The 22908-nt window shown below is 46.3% G+C and overlaps 1 protein-coding gene across 3 annotated transcripts; it reads right to left on the bottom strand.

Moving 5' to 3' along the window:
• Positions 1-82: 82 nt before the first annotated feature.
• On the bottom strand, positions 83-20492 carry KCTD6 (potassium channel tetramerization domain containing 6). 3 transcript variants are annotated; one of them, XM_083426707.1, is made up of 4 exons: positions 20267-20390; positions 6596-6746; positions 6298-6405; positions 83-2723 (listed from the first exon to the last, which is right to left on the bottom strand). In XM_083426707.1, exons 3-4 carry the CDS (start codon positions 6322-6324, stop codon positions 2037-2039), a joined length of 714 nt encoding a protein of 237 aa, XP_083282833.1. In that variant the 5' UTR covers positions 6325-6405; positions 6596-6746; positions 20267-20390; the 3' UTR covers positions 83-2036. The 3 variants fall into 3 exon arrangements, with proteins under 3 accessions (XP_083282833.1, XP_083282832.1, XP_083282834.1); XM_083426706.1 differs by lacking the exon at positions 6596-6746 and having other exon boundaries at positions 20267-20418; XM_083426708.1 differs by lacking the exons at positions 6298-6405; positions 6596-6746 and having other exon boundaries at positions 20267-20492.
• Between the last annotated feature and the right edge of the window lie 2416 nt (positions 20493-22908).

The raw sequence follows: 22908 nt of genomic DNA, 5'->3' as shown, positions 1-22908 counted from the left end.
AACACGCTGGCGCAAGCCTCCTTTATCTGCCCGAGGCAGAAACCTCCCTCCCTCCCTCTGACATCACTAAAGAAGCAAAAGCAAGACTTAATGACTTTTTGATTAAAAACCCTTCAGGCCGCTCGCAAGCAAGGTTGCAACAATTATTGAATGAGTAGGTACACACACGCACACAAACACACACGCACCTGAATGCCGTGTTCCAGAACTGCTTTCTGTGAGAGCTCTAAAACATGACCTTAAAGGCATCTTACGTTGTAATATTTATAATACTGTTCCTCTCACGTTTCTTGGCCTCGTGTATTTCATCGTATAAGGGAAATCCGGTTATATCTTTGTTACTACAAGCCCCATGCACAAACACAAAGCGAGAGAGACTGCTGCCATTGTACATTTCTAAATACTTCTAAAAAAAACACGTTTATCTGCATCCACGAGAAACAAGCTTTTTGTTTGTTTTAATGGCAGAGAAGGTCGGCTCCTGTGTTCTTAAGAGAACCCTCTGTTGTCCCGAGTGCTCATCTGGAGGCTGGGAGAGCAAAGGGTGTTCTGGCATCTATTAGCGCTAAGCAGACGCAGAACACAAGCGCTCAGATGGTATGAGGTCATAAGCCTGGGAGGGGTAGGAAGGCTTCGTGAAAGATCCCCGAACGATGGGAGATCAGCAGTGGCGTTTCTGCATCTCCACAATGCAAATGCAACAGCGATACTATAAAATGCATATGAAACAGAGGTGCAGACTCACTACTTCTTCCCCTTTACAAAATTGTAAAGCAAGATTTGTTTTTTTAACCCCATTCAAAAAGCATTTGGTAGGGCCTCAAAGGACCAGATCAAATTGTTTCAAGGGCTAGATCTGGCCTGCAGCGTGCCAGCTGGCCTGCCTTATTGTACGGGAAGATGCAATTCTTCCCAATTATATTCCTCTCGCCCAGCCCAGCTGCCATGTGTAATATAGATCCCTAAATCCTGACGACGTTCACTGCAGCGCTGTCATTGTTTTGCTTACAAAATTCCAACCGGTGATTCTAAAAAGTTTTCTTTCTTCATTTTCATTTACTCCTATGCATCTTGGAATAATTTCAAGAGAGCAAAAAAACCCCCACCCAATTCTGTAATTTCTATTTTTTTATTAGCTTCTTGCTGGCAAGCATTACACCTGGGAATAACATTGCACCAGGCATTTTTTAAAAAACTCTGCCACAGGGATTATTATTATTATTATTTCATTCCAAATCCAATGGAAATACTTCTAACTGTATTTTTATCGCCATAGGTAATATTTGGTTGCTTGTTTCATAATGCATGGAAAGAAGCAGTTCTCATAACTGTAAAATGCTGTACTGCTGACAATAAAACCAGGGGCAGAAGAACCCTGATGGCACCTCAATTATTTTAATACTGCTTGCTTACCGATTTATGAAAACTAGGTTAGATTACATGATTTTCCTCTCCCCAGCTGCACTTTAACAAATCTGGGTACAGCCCAGAGAGAACTTCTCCTACACAAACTTCTCTTGTACTGTTTCTTAATTCGTTTTGGTGTAGCTTACGAGACAATTCACACTGGACTGGAGCCTCTGGAGTGGTTTGTAATAGCACTAGACGGATTAAACACAGGTTAAAAACCAGGAGACAATTTTTAGCACTTTACATTGTACGGTGTGAACACCACGGAAAACGTGTCCTAAATGTAATTATTCCACAGTCCTTCCAAGGATGCCCTCTTGCTTCATCTTTTGCAAAAATAAAAAAAATAAAAGTTTCTTTGATGGAATGAGCAGGCACATGCAAACATTTCCTCACAACATGACGGAAGATTAGGGGCTGGAGCATGCCCATTCTCCGGTCCTTAGGAATCCATAATAAATATTTAAAACAAATATATATATATATATCTATGTATATATGGAGAAAGAGAGAGATGCGGAGATTTTCTCCAATGTTGTTTTAAGTGGAAGTCTCTGAATACCTTGTTCTGAGAAGCTGCTACATAGCTTCTGGACAGTAAACAAACGGGGAAAGAAGGGGCGAAATCAGTCGTCCGTTTTCTGTGCCAGCCTACAGAAAGTCCAGTTATGTTCCACCGTATTTTCATTGGCTCGTTCGCTCATGTGGTGGACCCTGGTGTTTCGGATGGCGAAGCCTTGCTTTGTGATGTACTCCATCAGGTGGACCCGAAGGGAGACTTCTTGGTGGTAATCGCAGGGCCCAAACGTGAAAGAAACTTGGCAGTCCCTCGTGTCCATCATATGCTTGTTCCACTTGGTGAAATAGTTGGAGATGCCTTCCAGCAACGAGTGGACCTTGGTCGTGATGGTCAGCTGCGTTATGATCACCGCTACCGGGTTGGAATATTTCGAGAGTTTGCGAGTGCTGGAGAGCTCCACCACTTCCTCAAAGGTATCCACGGGATACAGAGGTTTGGGCTCGTTAAGACACTGTATCAAGGGTTCGATCTGGTAGAAGTCCGCTTCCTTACGAAGCAGGTCAAATTCCTTGAAGTCCAGAGGCAGAGTCAGCTCTGACGTCCGTAAAAAGTTGAGGACGTACCGGAAAAGCGGCCCGTCCCGGTCAATGAAGTAGTTGCCCTGGGAGTCCCTGGCGGTGGGGAAGCCTCCCCGGAACATGGCTCCCAGCATGGAATCGGGGTACCTCGTGAGCGTGGTGAGCGACGTCGTGTACAAATGTCCACCCACATTCAGAGTGACCGGCTCAGTCATCTGCAGAAGGGGAGAGGAGAAGTTTCAGAGCTCTCACAAGCCAACATATGAATATCCTGTAAGTACAGTGGTACCTCAGGTTACAGACGCTTCAGGTTACAGACTCCGCTAACCCAGAAATAGTACCTCGGGTTAAGAACTTTGCTTCAGGATGAGAACAGAAATCGGGTGGCAGCAGCAGGAGGCCCCATTAGCTAAAGTGGTGCTTCAGGTTAAGAACAGTTTCAGGTTGAGAATGGACCTACGGAACGAATTAAGTTCTTAACCCGAGGTACCACTGTACCTTAAACGACCATTAAAAAAACTACTGCTTGTACAAACAAGCAAGCAATAAGAACTGCACTTTCCCCCTGTGTGCCTTAGCATGGGGCATTATTATCGAAAGTTAATTAGGGTAGAGCCAACTTGCGCTCACGGAAGGGTTTGTGATCCAGAAGAACAGAAATGGAGGGGAGTTTTCTTGATTTGCCCTTCCACCTGCATCTCTCCCTCTTGCCACCTGCCGCCCTGTTCTGGAGGGTCTCTAGCTCAATTTTCAGGTGGCACAAGGAGGGAGCAGGGGAGAGAGGACACCCCCCCCCCAAAAAAAATTGCCTGTCCTCTTAGTAGAGGCATCACCTGAATCAAAAGGTCCTCGGCTGAGCCCAAAGGCATCAACTGGACTCCTCCCCTGATAAGGCAGAACAGTATTCATAATCTGCCTTTCAATTCCATCTGGAACACAACTGTACCATCCTCTGGGAAGCATTCATCTAGCCATATAATTAGCTGCTCTCTTGGGCCGAGGAACAATTGCCGACGGGTGACCAAATGCAGCCACCTATCAGTGGCGCAGCATCTGACTCATCCTGCAATGCCCTGGCTCTGCGTCCCGTTCTCACCTGACCTGCCATTTCCTTTTGAGATCACAGTGCAGACCCTGCCGCTCATGCAGTTATTCTACTGTGCCGTCACCCCTGCGCACAAGTGTCCCCACCTCTTGTCCAAAGAGGAGGGGAAGGTGGGCAACCAGGTGAAGGGAGGCGTGACTGCCTCTTTAGCCTTAATTTAGGTAAAGGGACCCCTGACCATTAGGTCCAGTTGTGACGGACTCTGGGGTTACGGCGCTCATCTCGCTTTATTGGCCGAGGGAGCCGGCGTACAGCTTCCGGGTCATGTGGCTAGCATGACTAAGCCGCTGCTGGCGAACCAGAGCAGCGCACGGAAACACCGTTTACCTTCCCGCTGGAGTGGTACCTATTTATCTACTTGCACTTTGAGGTGCTTTCGAACTGCTAGGTTGGCAGGAGCAGGGACCGAGCAACGGGAGCTCACCCCATCGCGGGGATTCGAACCGCCGACCTTCTGATCGGCAAATCCTAGGCTCTGTGGTTTAACCCACAGCGCCACCCGTGTCCCAGCCTTAATTTACAAAGCTGTAAAAAGTAAGAGGTGCAAAAAAGGTACTTGCACCCCAGGGTCAGTCGCAAACCACTGTTCCCTGTGGCACTCCTGGCACACACAACACATTGGTTTGCACCCAATGTTAGCTCTACTCAGAGCACAGCCACTGAAATCCATGGCCATGGCTAGCTTAGGCTCATTCATTTCAACTGGTCTACTATTAACCCCACTGGGCTTTATACAATTATGGTACCCCCCCCGGAGGCTGCACTAAATGGCTCCATGCGGCCAATTTCACCCACTTAGGCACCCCGTGTGCCTTTGTCCACAATGCTGCACAACTCTTTTGGAGATTTTTTTGTGACAGTGTGTCTGGAAGGGAGGGAACCTGCTTAGCCTTTACAGTGTAGCCCAGCAGGCTACAGAGTCTGAATTCAAGCACAATGCCTCTCTTTACTCTATGCACATTCAACATATACTAGAAATAGCTCAGCTGAACAAAAAAGAAACCAATGCCAAGAGGACCAGTGGCATCAGACTTGAGTAAGGATCTCTTTTAGGTCGAAATAAAAGAGCGACATAACAAATGAACTGCTGAAATGAAGAGCCAATTAGGAGAAATGCGTGATTTGCCCAGAGAAGCCCCCCAGGATGAGTCAATAGAAATAGCAAAATAAGGCTCCTTTAAAATATTATACTGAAGCTGGAGATAAAACTTTCTGGCTGCAAACATCAATGACTTCTTGACTACTGCACTGGAAACAAAACAAGGCAGATTCACTTCTGGGCCAGGTGGCATCATGCAGGGGCAGATTCATGAGCGAACTAGCAGGACATAGAGTTCTTTTGAGTCAAGGTGAGATGCTCATCTAATTCGTCCGTTGCCTGCGGGATGGTTTTTAGAAAAGGATGCTTGGCATTAGGAAATTCACCTGTGCAGGCCTTATTAAGTGGGATTTCAGCTGTTCTTGTGCATTAGGAGCTATTGACGGATACTGCCCATTCTTTCAAAGGAAAAGAGGAAGAGGTGAAAACTTCCTCAGATATGAATATAGTCTCTAGGATGTAGGCAAAGGACACCTGGGGTTTGCAGTATCCTGCCCACCCCCCTGCACAAACCAAGATCTTTCTACCTACCACCAACTGCCCTGTGTGAAAGACCCTGATGACTTAATGACTTAATATAACATTATATAATATAACATTATGTAATATAACATGTTTTGTTTTGAAATGTAAATGTTACTTATAAGCAGCCTTGGGAGGAAGTAAATGTTACTTATAAGCAGCCTTGGAAGTTCTTTAAGTTCTCAAAGCTCTTAACCTGCAGCTCAAGGTTGTCATCTGAACTAGTCAGATGTTTAACTGATGATCAATCACAGTCAGTTCATCCTTTGAAAAATAAGACTTTAGAGCAGTCTTACCCAAAATGCCAACAAAGCATTCCATTTGGGCAGCTGTAATTTTCCTTTTTAGTGGGACGCAGGTGGCGCTGTGGTCTAAACCACTGAGCCTCTTCGGCTTGCCAATCAGAAGGTCGGTGGTTCGAATCCCCACGACGGGGTGAGCTCCCGTTGCTCGGTCCCAGTTCCTGCCAACCTAACAGTTTGAAAGCACGCCAAAAAGTGCAAGTACATAAATAGGTACTGCTCCGGTGGGAAGGTAAACGGCGTTTCCATGCGCTGCTCTGGTTTCGGTGTTCCGTTGCACCAGAAGCGGCTTAGTCATGCTGGCCACATGACCCGGAAAAACTGTCTGCGGACAAACGCCGGCTCCTTCAGCCTGTAAAGCGAGATGAGCGCTGCAACCCCAGAATCGTCTGCGACTGGACTTAACTGTCAGGGGTGCTTTACCTTTATTCTTGCTTTAAGGAGCCATTTGGCGCCTAGCTTATATTATCTGAGTTCCTAACACTGCTTAAAAGCCTCCAATGAATGTGATATTCGGGCTGGAAGAAGGTTCTCCACCCTTGCCTGCAGCTGACAGAGGAAATCTACCGGCCAAATATTTGGCTGTAGGTCTGTAGCCAACAACACATACAAGGTATTACGACTGGAAGAAATGGAGCATTTGCATGGGGCCAGCTGTAAAGGAGCACAGGAAGGCAGATTTAAACACATGTGCACAGCAGACACACACAGAACCCCTGGGAGAATTTGCCATGCCCCCACAGCCTAGCCGGCATACTTACTATATATCCCCAGTCTCCATTATCCATCTGTTCCAATGCGCGAGCTGCGTGAGCCTGGATTTATTGGAAGTCTTTTGAAAGTTTATGCAATTCACGGCTTATTCCTCCCTGGTGGGGGTGGGAGAGAGAAAAAAGCAGAGCAGATTGTGAGCACTTTCAAGATGGAGAAGAGCAAGAACAAGAGAGCGGTGTTTCTACCCCTTCAAAAGGCAGGCTCTTTGCCTGCGCCTCCGATTCCAGCTACAAAGAAACTCAAGTACAATCACCTGCAAAAAAAAATTACCTTCCCACCACTGACCTTCTTGCATCCTTTGCAGGTGTAGAGAGGCGCTGAGCCTCGGGGGGGGGGGGGGAACAGTAATCATTACGCAGCCGCCTGAGTTAAAATAATGAGCGCTTGGTCTCTGAAGGTGAGCCACACTTTTAAAAAATGGTCCACATGTTTTTATCTGGGAGAAAACAGGCGGTTTTCAAAGGTTGCCCCATACAACGCTCTGGACATGTGAATCAATGACATGGATATACCTCGAAATCCACCTGCCCCAAGCTGGGTTTCCCCAAACTTGGGTCTCCAGCTGTTTTTGGACTACAACTCCCATCATCCCTAGCTAGCTGGACCAGGGGGGTCAGGAATGATGGGAATTGTAGTCCAAAACCAGTTGGAGACCCATGTTTGGGAAACCCTGATCTAGATGTTTTGGACTACAACAGCCATCATGCCCAGCCAGCATGGACAATGAAGGGAGGCAACCCAGCCAGATAGACAGGGTATAAATAATAAAATTATTATTATGTAAGTTCAGCAACATCTGAAAGGTTCCAGGATGGGGGAGGGTTTGCCATTAACCCATGTGTGTCCTGTACAGGAGCTCATCAAAGTAAGGAAACTGGAAATGCGCCAACACTGAAAATCAAACAGCAATAGCCACTGCCATGGGCTAGACACAAAACAACACATAACTATTAGCCAATAAGCTTCAAAATCTTTTATTATTTAGTACCACCCAGACTTCGCCAGCAGGTCCCAGGGCTGATTACAACCATTAAGAAAGGAGAATTTAATGTAACAAATGTTGGAAATGTAAAGATAAAGAAGGTACATTTTATCATATGTGGTGGGAATGTAAGAAAATTAAAAATTATTGGGAAATGATATATAATGAATTGAAGAAAATGTTTAAGTAAACATTTGTTAAGAAGCCAGAAGCATTCCTGCTAGGTATTGTGAGAAATGAGATAAACAAGAAAGATAGGAAATTATTTTTGTACGCAGTAACAGCAGTGAGAATATTGTTAGCCCAGAAATGGAAACAAGAAGAACTACCAACACTGGAAGAATGGAGAATGAAAATGATGGACTTTGCAGAACTGGATAGAATGACGGGAAGAATTAGGAATCGACGAGATCAGAGATTTATTGAAGAATGGGAAAAATTTTCAGAATATATGCATAATTTAGGTGAAAAACAAATAACGCTTGTAACGTTTAGCGAAGCTTTGTAAAAAAGAAAGTTAAAATTATGGATTGAAAGCAGATCTAATTTAAGAAGCAGATAAGAACTAAGAAATGTGTGGAAAATTGAGAAGGGAAGGAGTACCAGCCAAGTTGAGGGAAGTCAAAAAAATGAGAGAATGGTTTTATAAATTGTTTGAATTATATTAATTTGTCTTATTTGTAAAATGAATAAAAATTATATTTAAAAAAAAAAAAAGAAAGGAGAATTTAAAAGTTAAAACATAAATTATGTTCACAGTAACAGGGTGGGGTGCTGAAAACACACATCTCAGGTGTCAGAGGCCAGGATAAAGTCTTCAGCATTCTCCAAAAGCTGTACAGTGGTACCCCGGGTTACAGACGCTTCAGGTTACGGATGCTTCAGGTTACAGACTCGGCTAACCCAGAAATAGTACGTTGGGTTAAGAACTTTACCTCAGGATGAGAACGGAAATCGTGTGCCGGTGGCGCGGCAGCAGCAGGAGGCCCCGTTAGCTAAAGTGGTACCTCAGGTTAAGAACAGTTTCAGGTTAAGAATGGACCTCCGGAACGAATTAAGTACTTAACCCGAGGTACCACTGTACAGAGAAAAAGCCAGACACACTGCCATGGGAAGGGGGCCTTCCGCAACTTAGGGGCTGCCACAGAGAATGCCCACTTGCCAAGCCACCTACCCACACAGCTTCTGAGGGTGGTGGAAAAACCATGAGGACTCCCTTCGCTGATCTTAACACACAGCCCAGGCTTTGTATTTGGGGCAAATTGATAGTCCCCACTCCCACCGATTTGGCATTAAAAACATTTTTTCAGTCTGATCTCTTCCTACTCTCTAGTCATGCAGCAAAGATTAAAAAAAAACACACACAACCACAACAATACCACGGTTTTGTCCTTGGAGCCTTTCGTAACTATGGGGAGCTCAGAACCGGAAAAGCATTTGCTCTTCAGCTTCAATGGACGGCAAACTGGGATCCTTGCGAGTGCTGTGGAAGAATGCGGCTTCCAGTACAATTGTGCTCAGCTTCTTTACAAGCTCTGTGATCTCACAGGAACGGCTAACTACAAACCGGTCCAAACGGCGACCCACATTTCCACACGCAAGCATGAATTCTCCACAGTAAAAACAAAACAATGCGAGGCTTGGCTGAAAACAGCAGGGCTGCTGCCGCCCTCTGCAAAAATCCATCTCGTTAGTTGGAACAATATTTATTTCCAGCTTTGAAATAACTGGCTCACCATTCTTTTATAGGCAGATAGGTTTGGGAGTGGGGGCAGAGAGAGAGAAAAAAAAAATGGAAGCAGCTAAAATAGGGGCAGAGGAGCACACACAAAACATACACAATACTCTCTCCTCTAGAGAATCTGTGTGAATCAGTTAAGAGAAAAATAATTGGCCCCACTCTACTCATCAAACAATTGATCTGACGACTGGTGATTTGCATCCTCATCATAGAACTGGATCTACTTTTAAACCCCCCCCCTTTTCTGCTGCCACCCATATTGGGGGTGCCAGGGAAGACCAGAAAATAAATGTTTGGAAGGGGGGGTGTCCAGATCAGGCCGGGGCTAAGCCACCCCAAGCTAAGACTAACATTGCAAAATGGCATTCCGGCGCAGTAGCTTTGCCCACAATCTGTGTGACATATTCAAATCGGACCATGCCATTGGTCGTACCTACGTAGGACTGAAAACACGCAGAAGTTGTGTCAACATCAGAAAATGTTTATTTTATTTATTTAACAAAACACATACAGTGGTACCTTGGGTTACATTCGCTTCAGGTTACATACACTTCAGGTTACAGACTCCGCTAACCCAGAAATAGTACCTCGGGTTAAGAACTTTGCTTCAGGATGAGAACAGAAATCGTGTTCCGGTGGCACGGCGGCAGCAGGAGGCCCCATTAGCTAAAGTGGTGCTTCAGGTTAAGAACAGTTTCAGGTTAAGAACGGACCTCCGGAACAAATAAAGTACTTAACCCAAGGTACCACTGTATACCACTTCACCATAAATAAAACCTCTAAGTGTTTGGCTGTTTTTATATCCTATCTAGGCTTGGTAGGCTTGCTTAAAGAAAAAGGTTTTCAATAGTACAGTCGTATCGTGGAAGTCGAATGGAATCCGTTCCGGAAGTCCATTCGACTTCCAAAACGTTCGGAAACCAAGGCGCGGCTTCTGATTGGCTGCTGGAAGGTCCTGCAGCCAATCAGAACCCGTGGACACCACGTCGGACGTCCGGGTTCCAAAGAACGCTCACAAACCGGAACAATCGCTTCCAGCTCTCTTCGGGAGCCAAAACGTTTGAGTCGTAAGGTGTTCGTCAACCAAGGTACAACTGTGTAGTGAAGGCAACTGACTGGTGTCAACTCCTTGATTAATTTGTCACAGCCAGACTCTCCTCTAGATTTGGGAATTGAGTTCTCCAGTCTGTTAACCAGGCAAGTGCAGATGCCTTGGTTCCTCAGTTCCTTACAAGAGCTCTGAGGCTTAAGCAACACACGGACTCCCAACCCTGTGTGACTGAGAACCCGGACCATGCAAGGTTGCATATTATAAGATCACCTGGTATGTACAGAAAGGGGCTCCCAGCTGCATCCGTACCTTCAGACCTGAGAGCAACTGTTTTTTAGAAAGCTAAAGGGGGAGCAAACATGAGGGTGTGGAGCTAATGGATTTCACAGAGAGATCTCCATCTTCGCCCACCGTAATCCAAGCACCTTGTCTTTAAAGTCTACCAGTACCTGTAAGAATCTATTATTCCTCTTTTCCCCACTAAGACCTCACGTTGAGAAGGGGGTGGAGGGAGGAAACAGCTTGAAGGTTTAAGCAAGATTTTTATCCAAAGCCATGTTTTCTGAGGTCCGTATAGTTCCGTATAGTTAAAGCCATGGTTTTCCTAGTAGTGATGTATGGAAGTGAGAGCTGGACCATAAAGAAGGCTGATCGCCGAAGAATTGATGCTTTTGAATTATGGTGCTGGAGGAGACTCCCATGGACTGCAAGAAGATCAAACCTATCCATTCTTAAGGAAATCAGTCCCGAGTGCTCACTGGAAGAACAGATCGTGAAGCTGAGGCTCCAATACTTTGGCCACCTCATGAGAAGAGAAGACTCCCTGGAAAAGACCCTGATGTTGGGAAAAATGGAGGGCACAAGGAGAAGGGGACGACAGAGGACGAGATGGTTAGACAGTGTTCTTGAAGCTAGCAGCATGAGTTTGACCAAAATGCGGGAGGCAGTGGAAGACAGGAGTGCCTGGCGTTCTCTGGTCCATGGGTTCATGAAGAGTCGGACACGACTAAACAACGTTTTCTCAGAACACAGCTTATGGTGAAACCATCAACTGTGGGAAACAAAACTGAAAGTTTTTGTTGAATTCACTGCAGGTGAAAGTTTACTGCGGGCAAGAGGGGGAGATAAATAACTATCCCATTGGAAATTAACCACAGTCAGATGTTGCGGGCATTTTTCTCCAGTCTCCGAAGTGCAGTGACACCCAATGGATGTCCGTCTCTTGCTTTGAGAAAGGAAGAGTAGTAAGTCAATCGGCATCAACCAGCTCAGCTTTTGTGACCAATTTCCATTCCCTTTATTGACCCCGTAGGCCTTCAAAGATGCCTAAATCACTGCTCTTTGCAGGGGAAGGAAGATTTACATCTTCTTGTCTCCTCCGCAGGCCAAAGAGACAGCATTTGATCGCCAGCCTGCTGCGTAGCACCAGAATGAATAATTTATCAAAGCAATTAGCTCAGGCAAGCCTCTTCCCATCCGTTTGCACGGGCAAAAAGGAGGCGCAGACAGCAGATGCCTCATTGATTTGGTGTAGGTTTCCAGGACCGCTAACAATCTAGAAATCTGGTTAGAAAACGTTAACACTTCAAGGAAGGAACAAAGTTATGCACAGTGACAGACTATCTCAAGCAGTTAGAACATCACCTTTTCTTTTTTAAAACAAGCTGACTCCATCAAACAACCTTAGCCTGGAAACTGGAGGGCTGTATTTCGATGGAACCACAAAACACGCACCCTGATTTATTTCATGCGCCCGAGCGCATAAGTTTTCTGGGGGCAACAATAGGAGGCTCGGCCATTGTCCTCCACGTTTCCTTGCAAGAAATAACAGGATGACAATTCCCAGGGCAGAAGAGCAGGACCAGAGAAGCTGGTGCAAACTGGGGCAATATTACGGCACGCACAAAACTCAGAAGCAAAGTGAGAGTCCCAAGCGTGCCTCAAAAAGCAACGCTGTGGCACCTAAAACATTATTTGACATCTTTCCCTACCCATGTCCAGGTTTGGCTTCATAGATGCTGATGCTGGATCCTGTTTTATTTATTTTTTAATTGCAACTAGAGATAATTTTTCCTGCTCTGACCATGGCAGCACCTTCGGTCGCCCTACCAACCTGCACAGCTCTTCAACCAGGTTCATTTTTTAAAATGCTGATGACCAGATGTTATATGTTCTATAGCAGGGATGTCCAACCTGTCAACCGCGATGAATAGGTTGATCCCCGGACGATCTCGGGCTCCCTCTCAATCAGCGTTGGTGATAAGCAAGTCTGTGAGTGAAAGCCCCAGCCCCCCCGGCCGCGGCTCTGTTCCCCCAAAAGGTCAAGAACTTTAATCTTTCCCCTCTCTCCCTAAAAAAAAGCTCAACAACCTTGGCTTGGTCCCCCCTAAAAAAAGGTGAAACAACTTTGGCTTCCCACCCCCTTCATGGGTAGATCACTTCCAGAATTTTTATACTGAGAGTAGATGACAGTCTCTTGTGTGTTGGACATGCCTGTTCTATAGAAATGGCTTGTTATTGTTATTATTAGTAGTAGTACTGTTTTTATTTTACTATTTTCAGAAAGTTGTGCTCACTTTGCTCAGTGGGCAAAATAAGATTATCCAGGAACAGGATGAATATCTACTACTGTATTTTTCACTCTATAAGACGCACCAGACCACAAGACGCACCTAGTTTTTGGAGGAGGAAAACAAGAAAAAAAATATTCTGAATCCCAGAAGCCAGAACAGCAAGAGGGATCGCTGCTCAGCGAAAGCAGCAATCCCTCTTGCTGTTCTGGCTTCTGGGATAGCTGCGCAGCCTGCATTCGCTCCATAAGATGCACACACATTTCCCCTTACTTTTTGGGAAGGGAAAAGTGAGTCTTATAGAGCAAAAAATACGGTACTTCTTTTTTCTTTCTTTTTTACTACCCCTAACAGCAACCCTGAAAACAAAGCCACAAAACCGGGATGGGGGGGTTCACTGTCTTCCTGCCCCAGGATCAAATGTTTCTCCTGCTTCCCAAGGGGTCCACCAATTCTGATGGCAGCGGGTAAGGGGCGAGAAATGTAAATCAAGCACAGTGCTAGGGGTACAAATTGTCCTCTTCCTGACCATCGGATAGATTATCTGATGCGAGAGAACGATGACCCCACAGATCTACGCAGATCAGCTGGGGGGGCAGACGAACTGTGCGCTTTTGTGCATGACAGCGTATGGAGGACCAGCTATTTGCAATGCACAGATGGCCTGAAATTGGGGGGGGGGGGGGGAGAGAGAGAGAGAGAGAGAGAGAGAGAGAGAGAGAGAGCATGTAGATTGTGAGCAGCCTGAATCTGGCATTACATGCCTGCCAAGCAAATATCCCACCCTGGACACAGGACGCTGCACGGAGAAAACTGCAAGCATGGAAATTGCCATGGGGGAAAAAGCCCTACTGCTCCCCAAAGCAACCAGCGTACCTATACCCAACCCTAAAAGGAAGGAGGGAAGATGAGTCCTGGAAGATGGAAATACGGCTGGTCAATCCTGACCAGCTGTCGACTAAATAATTTTAAGCTCGCGTCTAGAAATCTGAGCTGGTGCTTCGCTTTGTTTTCAAAGGGAAAGGTTGGAGGATACATGGGTAAGCTTAGCAATGGCATTATGCCTCTGCAACGATCCCCTAAAGTGATACCTATGTGGTTTTCATTACACAAGGCCCAGCTTGTGTAAATGTCAGCTAATGATTCACACGCCGCTGCAAAACCTTTCGAAAGGATAAAAAAGAATGAAAACAGGATTAGAGTGATCACTTCTGTTAGTTACAGAGATAGAGCACAGCATTATACTGAGTCAAACCACTGGTCCGCCCAGCCCAGGGGTAGGGAACCGGTGGCCTTCTGGGTGTAGCACAGCTACAGCTGTATCATCAACCTCTGAGAGTTGCAGTTCAGCAACATCCAGCTCACGGTCTTTTACCTAAGATCCTTTTAACTGGTGGCACCAGAGGCTGAGCCTAGGAAAAAGTCATGTGTCCTAACACTGTGTGTGTGGGCTGCTCCCAAATTATTGCAACTGGCTGATGTTCTACCCGTGTGAACAACTACTCAGAGGTAAAGGTAAAGGGACCCCTGACCATTAGGTCCAGTCGCGGACGACTCTGGGGTTGCGGCGCTCATCTCGCTTTATTGGCCGAGGGAGCCGGCGTACAGCTTCCGGGTCATGTGGCCAGCATGACGAAGCCGCTTCTGGTGAACCAGAACAGCGCAGGGAAACGCTGTTTACCTTCCCGCCGGAGCGGTACCTATTTATCTACTTGCACTTGGATGTGCTTTTGAACTGCTAGGTTGGCAGGAGCTGGGACTGAGCAACGGGAGCTCACCCCGTCGCGGGGATTTGAACCGCCGACCTTCTGATCGGCAAGCCCTAGGCTCTGTGGTTTAACCCACAGCGCCACCCGCGTCCCACTCAGAGGTACCTTGGCTTTTTAAAACCTTGAAGATTTTACAGACAATACAAAAATTGGAATTTGAAAGGGCTTTTAAAAAAAATTAACTAAAGAGGCGGCTGTAATTTTCCTTGCACAACTCCATGCTGTCAGTCTTTCAAGCTGTTTGCAGAATGACAATTGCATCCCATTATACTAAGATCCCTGCCTCTGGCACCAAGATATTTTATATATGTAACAGATGGAGTATGTGTCCTAGCTCCAAGGAGAACTACAGCGGCATTTCTGCTGAATCTCCCTGTCTGAAACATGGAAATAATTGGGCATGAGCATTTTTGTTTTTAAAAAGGAAAGGAAAATGTTCAGAAAAATTAGAGTTACAAAGGAACCTAGGCAGCATAAGAAGTCAGAAAGCATTTAAAATACAGCAACAAAATGATACCATTTAATGAGCGGTCTTTAAATGCAAGTTTTTTCAATGACCCACCACTATTTAGAACTACAGTACAGCCTCCACTTACTATCATAATCCGTTCCGGAGGCCTGTCTGCTGCGCAAAACCGGATGCTACTAGAGGCGCCGTTGTGCGTGTGCGCATTCAGCGGCGGCGCACTTCTGTGCATGTGTAGAGGCGGCAGCCACGTGTGCACATGCGCAGATGGCAGAAGCTGCTTCCGCGCATGTGTGAATCGCGGCAAACCCAGTGTTTACTTCTGGGTTTGCCGCGGTCGCAACTTGGAACGTCCGTGAGAAGAGGCGGGTGTAGGTCGAGGTTCCACTGTACTCTAGTATTGATTATTTTTAAGCACATGCCCTCAGTTTGTTTACCTAACGCCCTTTATGGTGATAACTACTGTACTACAATCTCATCCCGTTTCAGACTGATGGGCTGCGTTGGTGTTTTCACAAAGAAGCTGGAAGGGTAGCTGCTTTCCCTGCACGGTTTTCTCCCTTCTGTCGCAGGCTGAACATCAGTTAGGGCTGGTTTTCAACATTATATCATCACCAGCTAAACATCGCGATATACCGATATATCACAATGTCTGAAATAAGGATGGAGCTTTGTAGAGGCATTGGCTGGCTTCATGCTTTTCTCCACATTGTGATTTTTTTCATAGTGTACACCCACACAAACAAAATTCACAATATGTTGCTATGTCAAAAACTATGAAACCGGCATCACAATATGGACTTTGAACAGGTTATATCGATATATTGCCCTGTCCTATTGAGTATGTGGGCAGGGTTCAGATATTACTCTAGTGGTATTCAGCTAAGTTTTACTCATTACTGAAAGTAATGAACCTAGCTTAGACATGGAGGACGATGATGATTAGAATTTATATACCTCCCTAACCCTGCAGGATGCTTTAGCTGAGATTCCTGCATTGCAGGGGGTTGGACTAGATGACCCTTGGGTCCCTTCCAAACTGAAGATTCTATTACTGTGGTACCTCGAGTTAAGTACTTAATTCATTCCGGAGGTCTGTTCTTAACTTGAAACTGTTCTTAATCTGAAGCACCACTTTAGCTAATGGGGCCTCCCGCTGCCACCGCGCTGCCGGAGCACGATTTCTGTTCTCATCCGGAAGCAAAGTTCTTAACCCGAGGTACTATTTCTGGTTTAGTAACCTGGTCTGTAACCTGAAGCATATGTAACCTGAAACGTATGTAACCCGAGGTACCACTGTATTCTATGTTCATTAACTTCAGTGCAATCCTATACTTACCCGGGACTTACTTCCTGCTAAACGTGTACAGTCTTGCACTGCAAGTGGGTCTTACCCTGTTCCACAAGGGTTCTTTAAAAACAGAAGCCACATTCCCATCTACCCACCAAAACAGGGAAAGCTTGAAATGTTCAGAATTCCAGACTCAGGCCATATGCTGGCATTTGCATCATGATACTACTACGGAGACCAGAAGTTGGCAAACTTTTTCGGCGGCAGGCCGGATCGCCTGCACGCAGGAGCGCGTGGGCACATTCATGGGAGCGCGCACACTCGTGCGCATGTGCACATGCCCACTGGCTTTTGGAGCCATGGCGGGGGAGGAGAAGGTGTCTGCGGCTTCCTACTGGCTGCAGGAGCTTCCTGCAGCCAATAGGAAGCCGTGGCTGAGCACCACGCCGGTTTAGCTCTGCGCGGGGGCTGACCGAGTGGGCGGCAAGGGCCAGGGGCCGGTTTAACGACCCCCTCGGGCCGTATCCAGCCCGCGGGCCGTAGTTTGTCAACCCCTGATGTAGACCATCCGAAGACTCTAACGAACAAAGGATGAGAAGCTGCAGTGTTCTGTGGACGGTGCCTTGCCCTCCCAAATGCTATGGGGTCTAATTTACTAGCCATTGCAGTCTACCACGGCTAAGCCAACACGGTGCCTTCAAGATGTCTTTGGACTCTAACTCCCAACAGTCCCTGTCAGCTTGGACAATGGTCAGGGGTGATGCAAGCTGTAGTCCACCTGGAGGATGCCACTTTGATTACCCCAAATATATAAATAGGTAGAACTAATTTGGTGGCTACACAGAAAATCCACCTGCTGTCTAATGCAGCGGTATCTGTCCATCACAACATATATGGACACAATCTTAACATGAGTCAACAGTGTGATAGATTAGCAAAAATAAGCTAATGCTATTCTAGGCTGCATCAAGAGAAGTCTAGTGTCCCGATCAAGGGAAGTCATAGTGTCGCTCTGTTCTGCCTTGGTCAGACCACACTTGGGAGTATTGTGTCCAGTTCTGGGCAGCACAATTTAAGAAGGATGCTGACAAACTGGAACATGTGAAGAGGAAGGCAACCAAGATGATCAAGGGTCTGGAAACCAGGCCTTATGAGGAACGGTTGAAGGAGCTGAGTACGTTTAGCCTGAAAAAGAGGAAAGTGAGAGGACATGTGCTAACCACCTTCAAATATCTAAGGGCTGTCACATGGAGGATGGAGCAAGCTTGTTTTTTTCCCTGCTCCGGAAGTTGGGACCCAAACCAATGGCTTCAAGTACAAGAAAGGAGATTTTGACTAAACATCAGGAAGAGCTTTCTGACAGTAAGAGTTGTCTGACAGTGGAACTGTCTCCCTCTGGAGGTGGTGGGCTCTCCTTCCTTGGAGGTTTTTAAGCAGAGGTTGGATGGCCACCTGTCATGTATGATCTAGTTGAGATTCCTGCATTTCAAGGGCTTGGACTAGATGTCCCTCGGGGTCTCTTCCAACTCTGCAATTCTATGAATCAATGAATATCCTACTACAGAGCAAGCAGGGCTGCAAAGCTGATAATTTGGCTAATGAAGACAAAGACAGAGGGAGCCCCCTTAGTTAAGCAGGACCTAGAATAACTATTTGATGAAACAGCAATCTTCAGCCAATTCAATCCACATCTATTAACTAAAGCAGGCACCCCCAAACTCGGCCATCCAGATGTTTTGGGACTACAACTCCCATCACCCCTAGCTAACAGGACCAGTGGTCAGCGATGATGGGAGTTGTAGTCCCAAAACATCTGGAGGGCCAAGTTTGGGGATGCCTGGACTAGAACATTTACAGCTTAGAAGGAAAGCACCAGGATCTTGAACTGGACTGCAGGAAAATGTCACGTATGATCTAGCTGAGATTCCTGCATTGCGACACAGTTTGTTCCTACCTCTGAAAGCATTTGCTACTCACCTGGTTCCCAAAGACCAGCTTTCCATTCTTGTCAGCATTTCTTTGACATACCCCTTAACCCTTCACCGGGACATACCCTCCAAATTCTGACGGCGGGTCTACTTGAAGAGCGTCCAGCAACAGAACCCACTAACCTAATTAATACTTTCTATTCCTGTCTCCATGGGAAGTGTGAGCACAACCGACAACATGATGCATCTACTTTTCACACAGGGAATAAGGCTATCCATGGATACCAGCTAGCCCTGAAAGCTGCATAAAAGCTTCCAGTGTTGAAAGCAGGATGCTTTCAACAGTTGTCGCTGGTGAGCACAAGTAAAAAGAAAGTGTTGCTGTGCTTATGTCCTTGCAGGGTTCCCATAGGTATCTGGTTAGCCACTGTGAGAACAAGGCGATCAAATTATCAGTTATTTGGCTTATTATAATTCACACGCCAGGCTGCCACAGGCCTCAAAATATCTTGGTCTGTTTCTTGACTGGAAGCGGTCTTTTTTGACAGCAGTTCCCCCTGTGGAAATATGTGACCATGTGCAAAACAGACTGACTGGCACAGACTATCATTTGGACTTCTGCTTATACGAAACAATGCATCTGAGCTCGCTAAACCAAATTCCAAGAACCAAAAGTGACATGGTTGCCATAGGTTATAATCCAGGAGGACCTGATTTGGTTAAAGTTGGTGCACATGTTGATTATTTCACTAACAGCAGAAGGGCACCGCACAATTACAGAACAGAAAGTGAAAGATATATACAGTAGAACAGTATTTGCAGCCCTGGATTACTGGCAAGGATGAAAACACGTTGTGCCGGAACCAGCAAAAGACCAAACAAGAAACCCTATTTAAAAATTCCTCCCCACCCTTCAATCTAAATAAGGATCTTCTTCACCTTCATTTCCTAACACTACTACCTTCAGAAGGGGAAAGCCATAGAGCCACAACACAGAGAGGCTCTTACTCAGGTACCCCAATGGGCTGGAAGAATCATCCTACTGAATTTAAAAAACAAAAACAGCACAGGGACCCTTCTTCAACACATGCTTCCCTCCACCTTTCAGGGGAATAACCCCACCAAAAAGCAGAGGTCCTGGCTATGCTTCAATCTGTCACACATAATACCAGGAATTCCATCTTCCTACAGAAACTACAGAAGGATCCAAGAAACCTGGCAGCACAGACATGAAAACAAAAAACAGGTAATTCTGGAAATCATCCATCCTTCAAAGCCAACACACACAGAGAGAACTTTAGGGGTTTTGCACTCTAATCCCAAGCATGTTTTGCTCAGTGGGACTAATTTCCCGGTTAAGTGTAATTAGGATTGCTGCCTTAATGACATAATTCACATGCGCCTGCAAAAAAAACCGGGGCGGGGGGGGGGGGACCGAAATAAAACAAAGTCCAATATCCAGACTCTGTACCAGACTCTGCTAACACAGAAAAGTATGCCCATGTTACCCATTAGCATGTACTGTACTGCAATAGCAGAGAGGATCACTCTTTAACCGCTGTTCCCGTGAGAAGGACGGACTGTGTAACATTTATGTGGTAGCTGCCCAATGTCGAATGATCCAGCATGGCTCTTCAGGCACATCCTGATTACTCCCTTAATAAGAAGCCAGGCATCCAGACAAATCTCTAAACACACACACACACACACACACACACACACCAGGTGTCCTGTTTTCACTCTCCTTTTCCTCCTGAAAAGGGACCCTGCCTCATCTCCTGAAAAGGGACCCAGGCGTCCTGCTGGCGTCTTCGCCTGAAAAGGGACCCAGGTGTCCTGTTTCCACTCTCCTTTCCCTCCTGAAAAGGGACCCTGCCTCATCTCCTGAAAAGGGACCCAAGCATCCTGCCAGTTTACATATCCTGCCGCTACTCCTCTCCTGAACAGGAACCCAGGAGTCCGGGATGCATCTCCCGCCGCTCCTTTGTAAAAAACCCGGGCGTTCCGGTCTCCCTCCCTCCTCCCCTTCGCCGCCGCATCGACGAGGAAGCCGGGCGTCCCGAGGGTGCAACAACCGCGGCGCAGCCGTCCCCTGGGCAGCCCTCCCGGCGGTGTCTTCCCGCCATTTTATGATGCCCCGACCTCCGCCGCTACTCACTCGGGAACAGGCGCGCCTCGGGGAAGCTCCCTCCGTCTCTCGGCTTGTCGCGCGCGCTCTGCGCTGCTCCCGGGCCGGCGGCGTCGCTGGCTCCTCCCCGGCGCCGGCGCCGCCTCCTCCTCCTGCAGGGCCTGCCTTTCTCCGCGAGGCCTCGTGCAAGGGGCAGGGGGAAGCCTTCCTAAGGGAAGGGCTGAAGAGGAAAAGGAGGAGCGGAGTCTGGCGAGGCCTAAGCAGTCTCTCCGAAGCGAGCCAAGAGCGAGCTATCCCCATCCTCCCAAGCATATTGATTCGGATGCAAGTCCTGCCGAGTTCAGAGCATACATGGAGGACCGGAGCTTTAGAGATGAAGAGAGTGCCGTTATGATTATTATTATTACTGCTATTATTGTTGATGCTATTGTTGAGAAGGAGGGAGCCAGTCTTAACTTCTAAACCCTTCATTCATCCGCCACATTCATTCAGAAATCCTTCACATTTTTAAGAATAAGTATCTTTGATAGGGCTGCTCATAAATGCTTTAATAGACATTAGGGGCTTAAATGCAAGGGTTGGGAACCTTTAGCACTCAAGGTATTTGCTGAACTACAACTCCCATCAACCCCAGTAAGCTGGGTCAATGGGCAAGGATGGTGGGAGCTGTAGTTCAGCAGCATTCTGGTGGGCATCCGTCAGTCTTGGATTGACGATGGAGGAGTGCACCTTTGGGGGTAAAGAGAGTTACAGCGCCTCCTGTGGCTGTAGAGACCAGTACAGCAGAGACATGTTGTGTTGCAGGTGGGGCAGATGAAGGTGTCCGGTTGTGCTGTTGCAGGTGTACCATGGCGTTTCTGTGCTCCCAGCGGTCATTCCTCTTCTGGTCACTGCTAGTCAGCAACATTGTTGTTGATTTCTTAAACAGAGGGCCAAAGATTCCCCACCTTTGGGCCACTGATTTAAGCCTGAGGCTGAAATTCTACTCAGGGAGTAGGCTCACCCTCTGAGCAGATGCATATATGATTGCACAGCAAGGCCCTGATCTTTAGACATACCCACCTGAACACTTTATCCTGCCGTCCTTCCAAGGAGCTCAGTGCAGTGTTCAAGATCCTCTCGCCACCCATTAAGCCCTCAACAATGCTGAGACCTAGCTTGGGCTGAGAGATAAGAAACTGGCCCAATATCACCCACTGAGCTTCACGGCTGAGTAGGAATTTGAAGCTTAGGCCCTCTGGCCCTGATTTGGAATGTTAACCATTTTGTCAAACAGGCTCCACATTGATTTGCAGTAACTCAGATGTAACTTGTAATATACAGTATATTTTTCCACAAGTGAGAGAGATGGAAAGCAGGCCTCATTCCATCAGTTTAGCTGAAAGTCCAGCTCCTTACCCCTGAACTATGCAAGCATGTCATTATAAAAACAATTACTTAAGGATTGCCTGAGTATGATTTTCTCTCCTTATCCCTTTCCCCTTTTGTGTAATGGGGATTTTTTTTTATTGGTTGTAAGCCTGTGGGCAGGGACTGTCTTGTTTAAGTTGGTTGTATGTGAGCCACTCTTGAGAACTTTTTTTTTTTTTTTTTTGCTAAGGAATAGGGGACAAATACTCTAAATAAATAAACAGCTGACTCTGCCACAAATTGGCAATGTGCCCCGCTCCATCCCAGGGAAAAAAGAAATGGGGAAAAGTAGATCCTACAAGCCTTCAATCTGCCCATGCCTATTTTATGCCACTAGAATGTTACCATTTTCAAATACACAGTGAATGGCATCTATAATTTTAGTTCACATGTGAGTTTATATTTAGCTAATAACCTCTCCAATAAGGTCATTGCAATTTGCTCTTCGAGTATTACGTGTTCACAATATGTACAAATTGCACTTGACTATTAGCTGTGCTAATGAGCCCACTTAGAATAATCTAATCATTAGCTATTTGCATGCCTTAAAAAAAAGTTATTTCAGCTGCTTTCCTCTTCCTTTCCTTCCCCCTTTCAAGCCAAATTCAAAAGATAAAAATGAAGTCACTTCTCCTTTTGACTGGATAATGCAAAATTCTAACATACATTTCCAAGAAAGAATGCGCGCCAGCCAACCAGCCTCAAAATTGACCCACTCAGTTATTTAAACTCATGATAATTTATTGGGTCTCACAGTAAACTCTTATAGAAAAAGGGTTAGGCATTAAGTCCTAGGACATGTTTTTCATTCAATTGCTTCAAAACGTAATAACTACATTTTCACTGTCTAAAAGCTCTCTTGTTCTGGCATCTTAATTGGTGCTCAAATTTATCTTTCTGCATGGTCCCACTGTTTTCAAAGGTCCACAGCCCACTCCAATGCATTTTTACACAGAAGTAAGTCCCCTGTGTTCAGTTGGAGTTAGTCCCAAATGGCTGTGCACCGGATTGCAGCAAGCTTTCTTCTGTGCCTAAAGAGAAACTACTTGAGAATGTGAGGGTGTCACTCTGAACAGACAGCATAAGGCGGTTCCTGGTGTAAGAAGTCACCAAGCAACAGCCCAGCAGAGAGCCTGCCACCAACCGGAGAGGCCTTTTGAACTGATAGGTGCATGAATGATCCACCCTGATGTAATGTTAACAGTCTGCAAGATAGTTCTGCTCAGAAACCTATAGTTACAAGTATTCAGTTCTTCAAATCT

The sequence above is a fragment of the Podarcis tiliguerta genome, assembly GCF_965153285.1.
Source record: "Podarcis tiliguerta genome assembly, chromosome: 2".
In the NCBI taxonomy this organism is placed as follows: domain Eukaryota; kingdom Metazoa; phylum Chordata; class Lepidosauria; order Squamata; family Lacertidae; genus Podarcis; species Podarcis tiliguerta.
Note: the sequence above shows the minus strand (reverse complement) of the source record. Positions and strands in the feature narration are given on the sequence as shown.

Coding starts and splice junctions, on each gene's coding strand:
- KCTD6 (XM_083426706.1), bottom strand. CDS start 6,324: ATGGATAATGGAGACTGGGGATATATA. Junction 2,724..6,297: donor ATGGAGACTGGGGATATATA/GTAAGTATGCCG, acceptor CCCCTTCTGCAG/ATGACTGAGCCGGTCACTCT.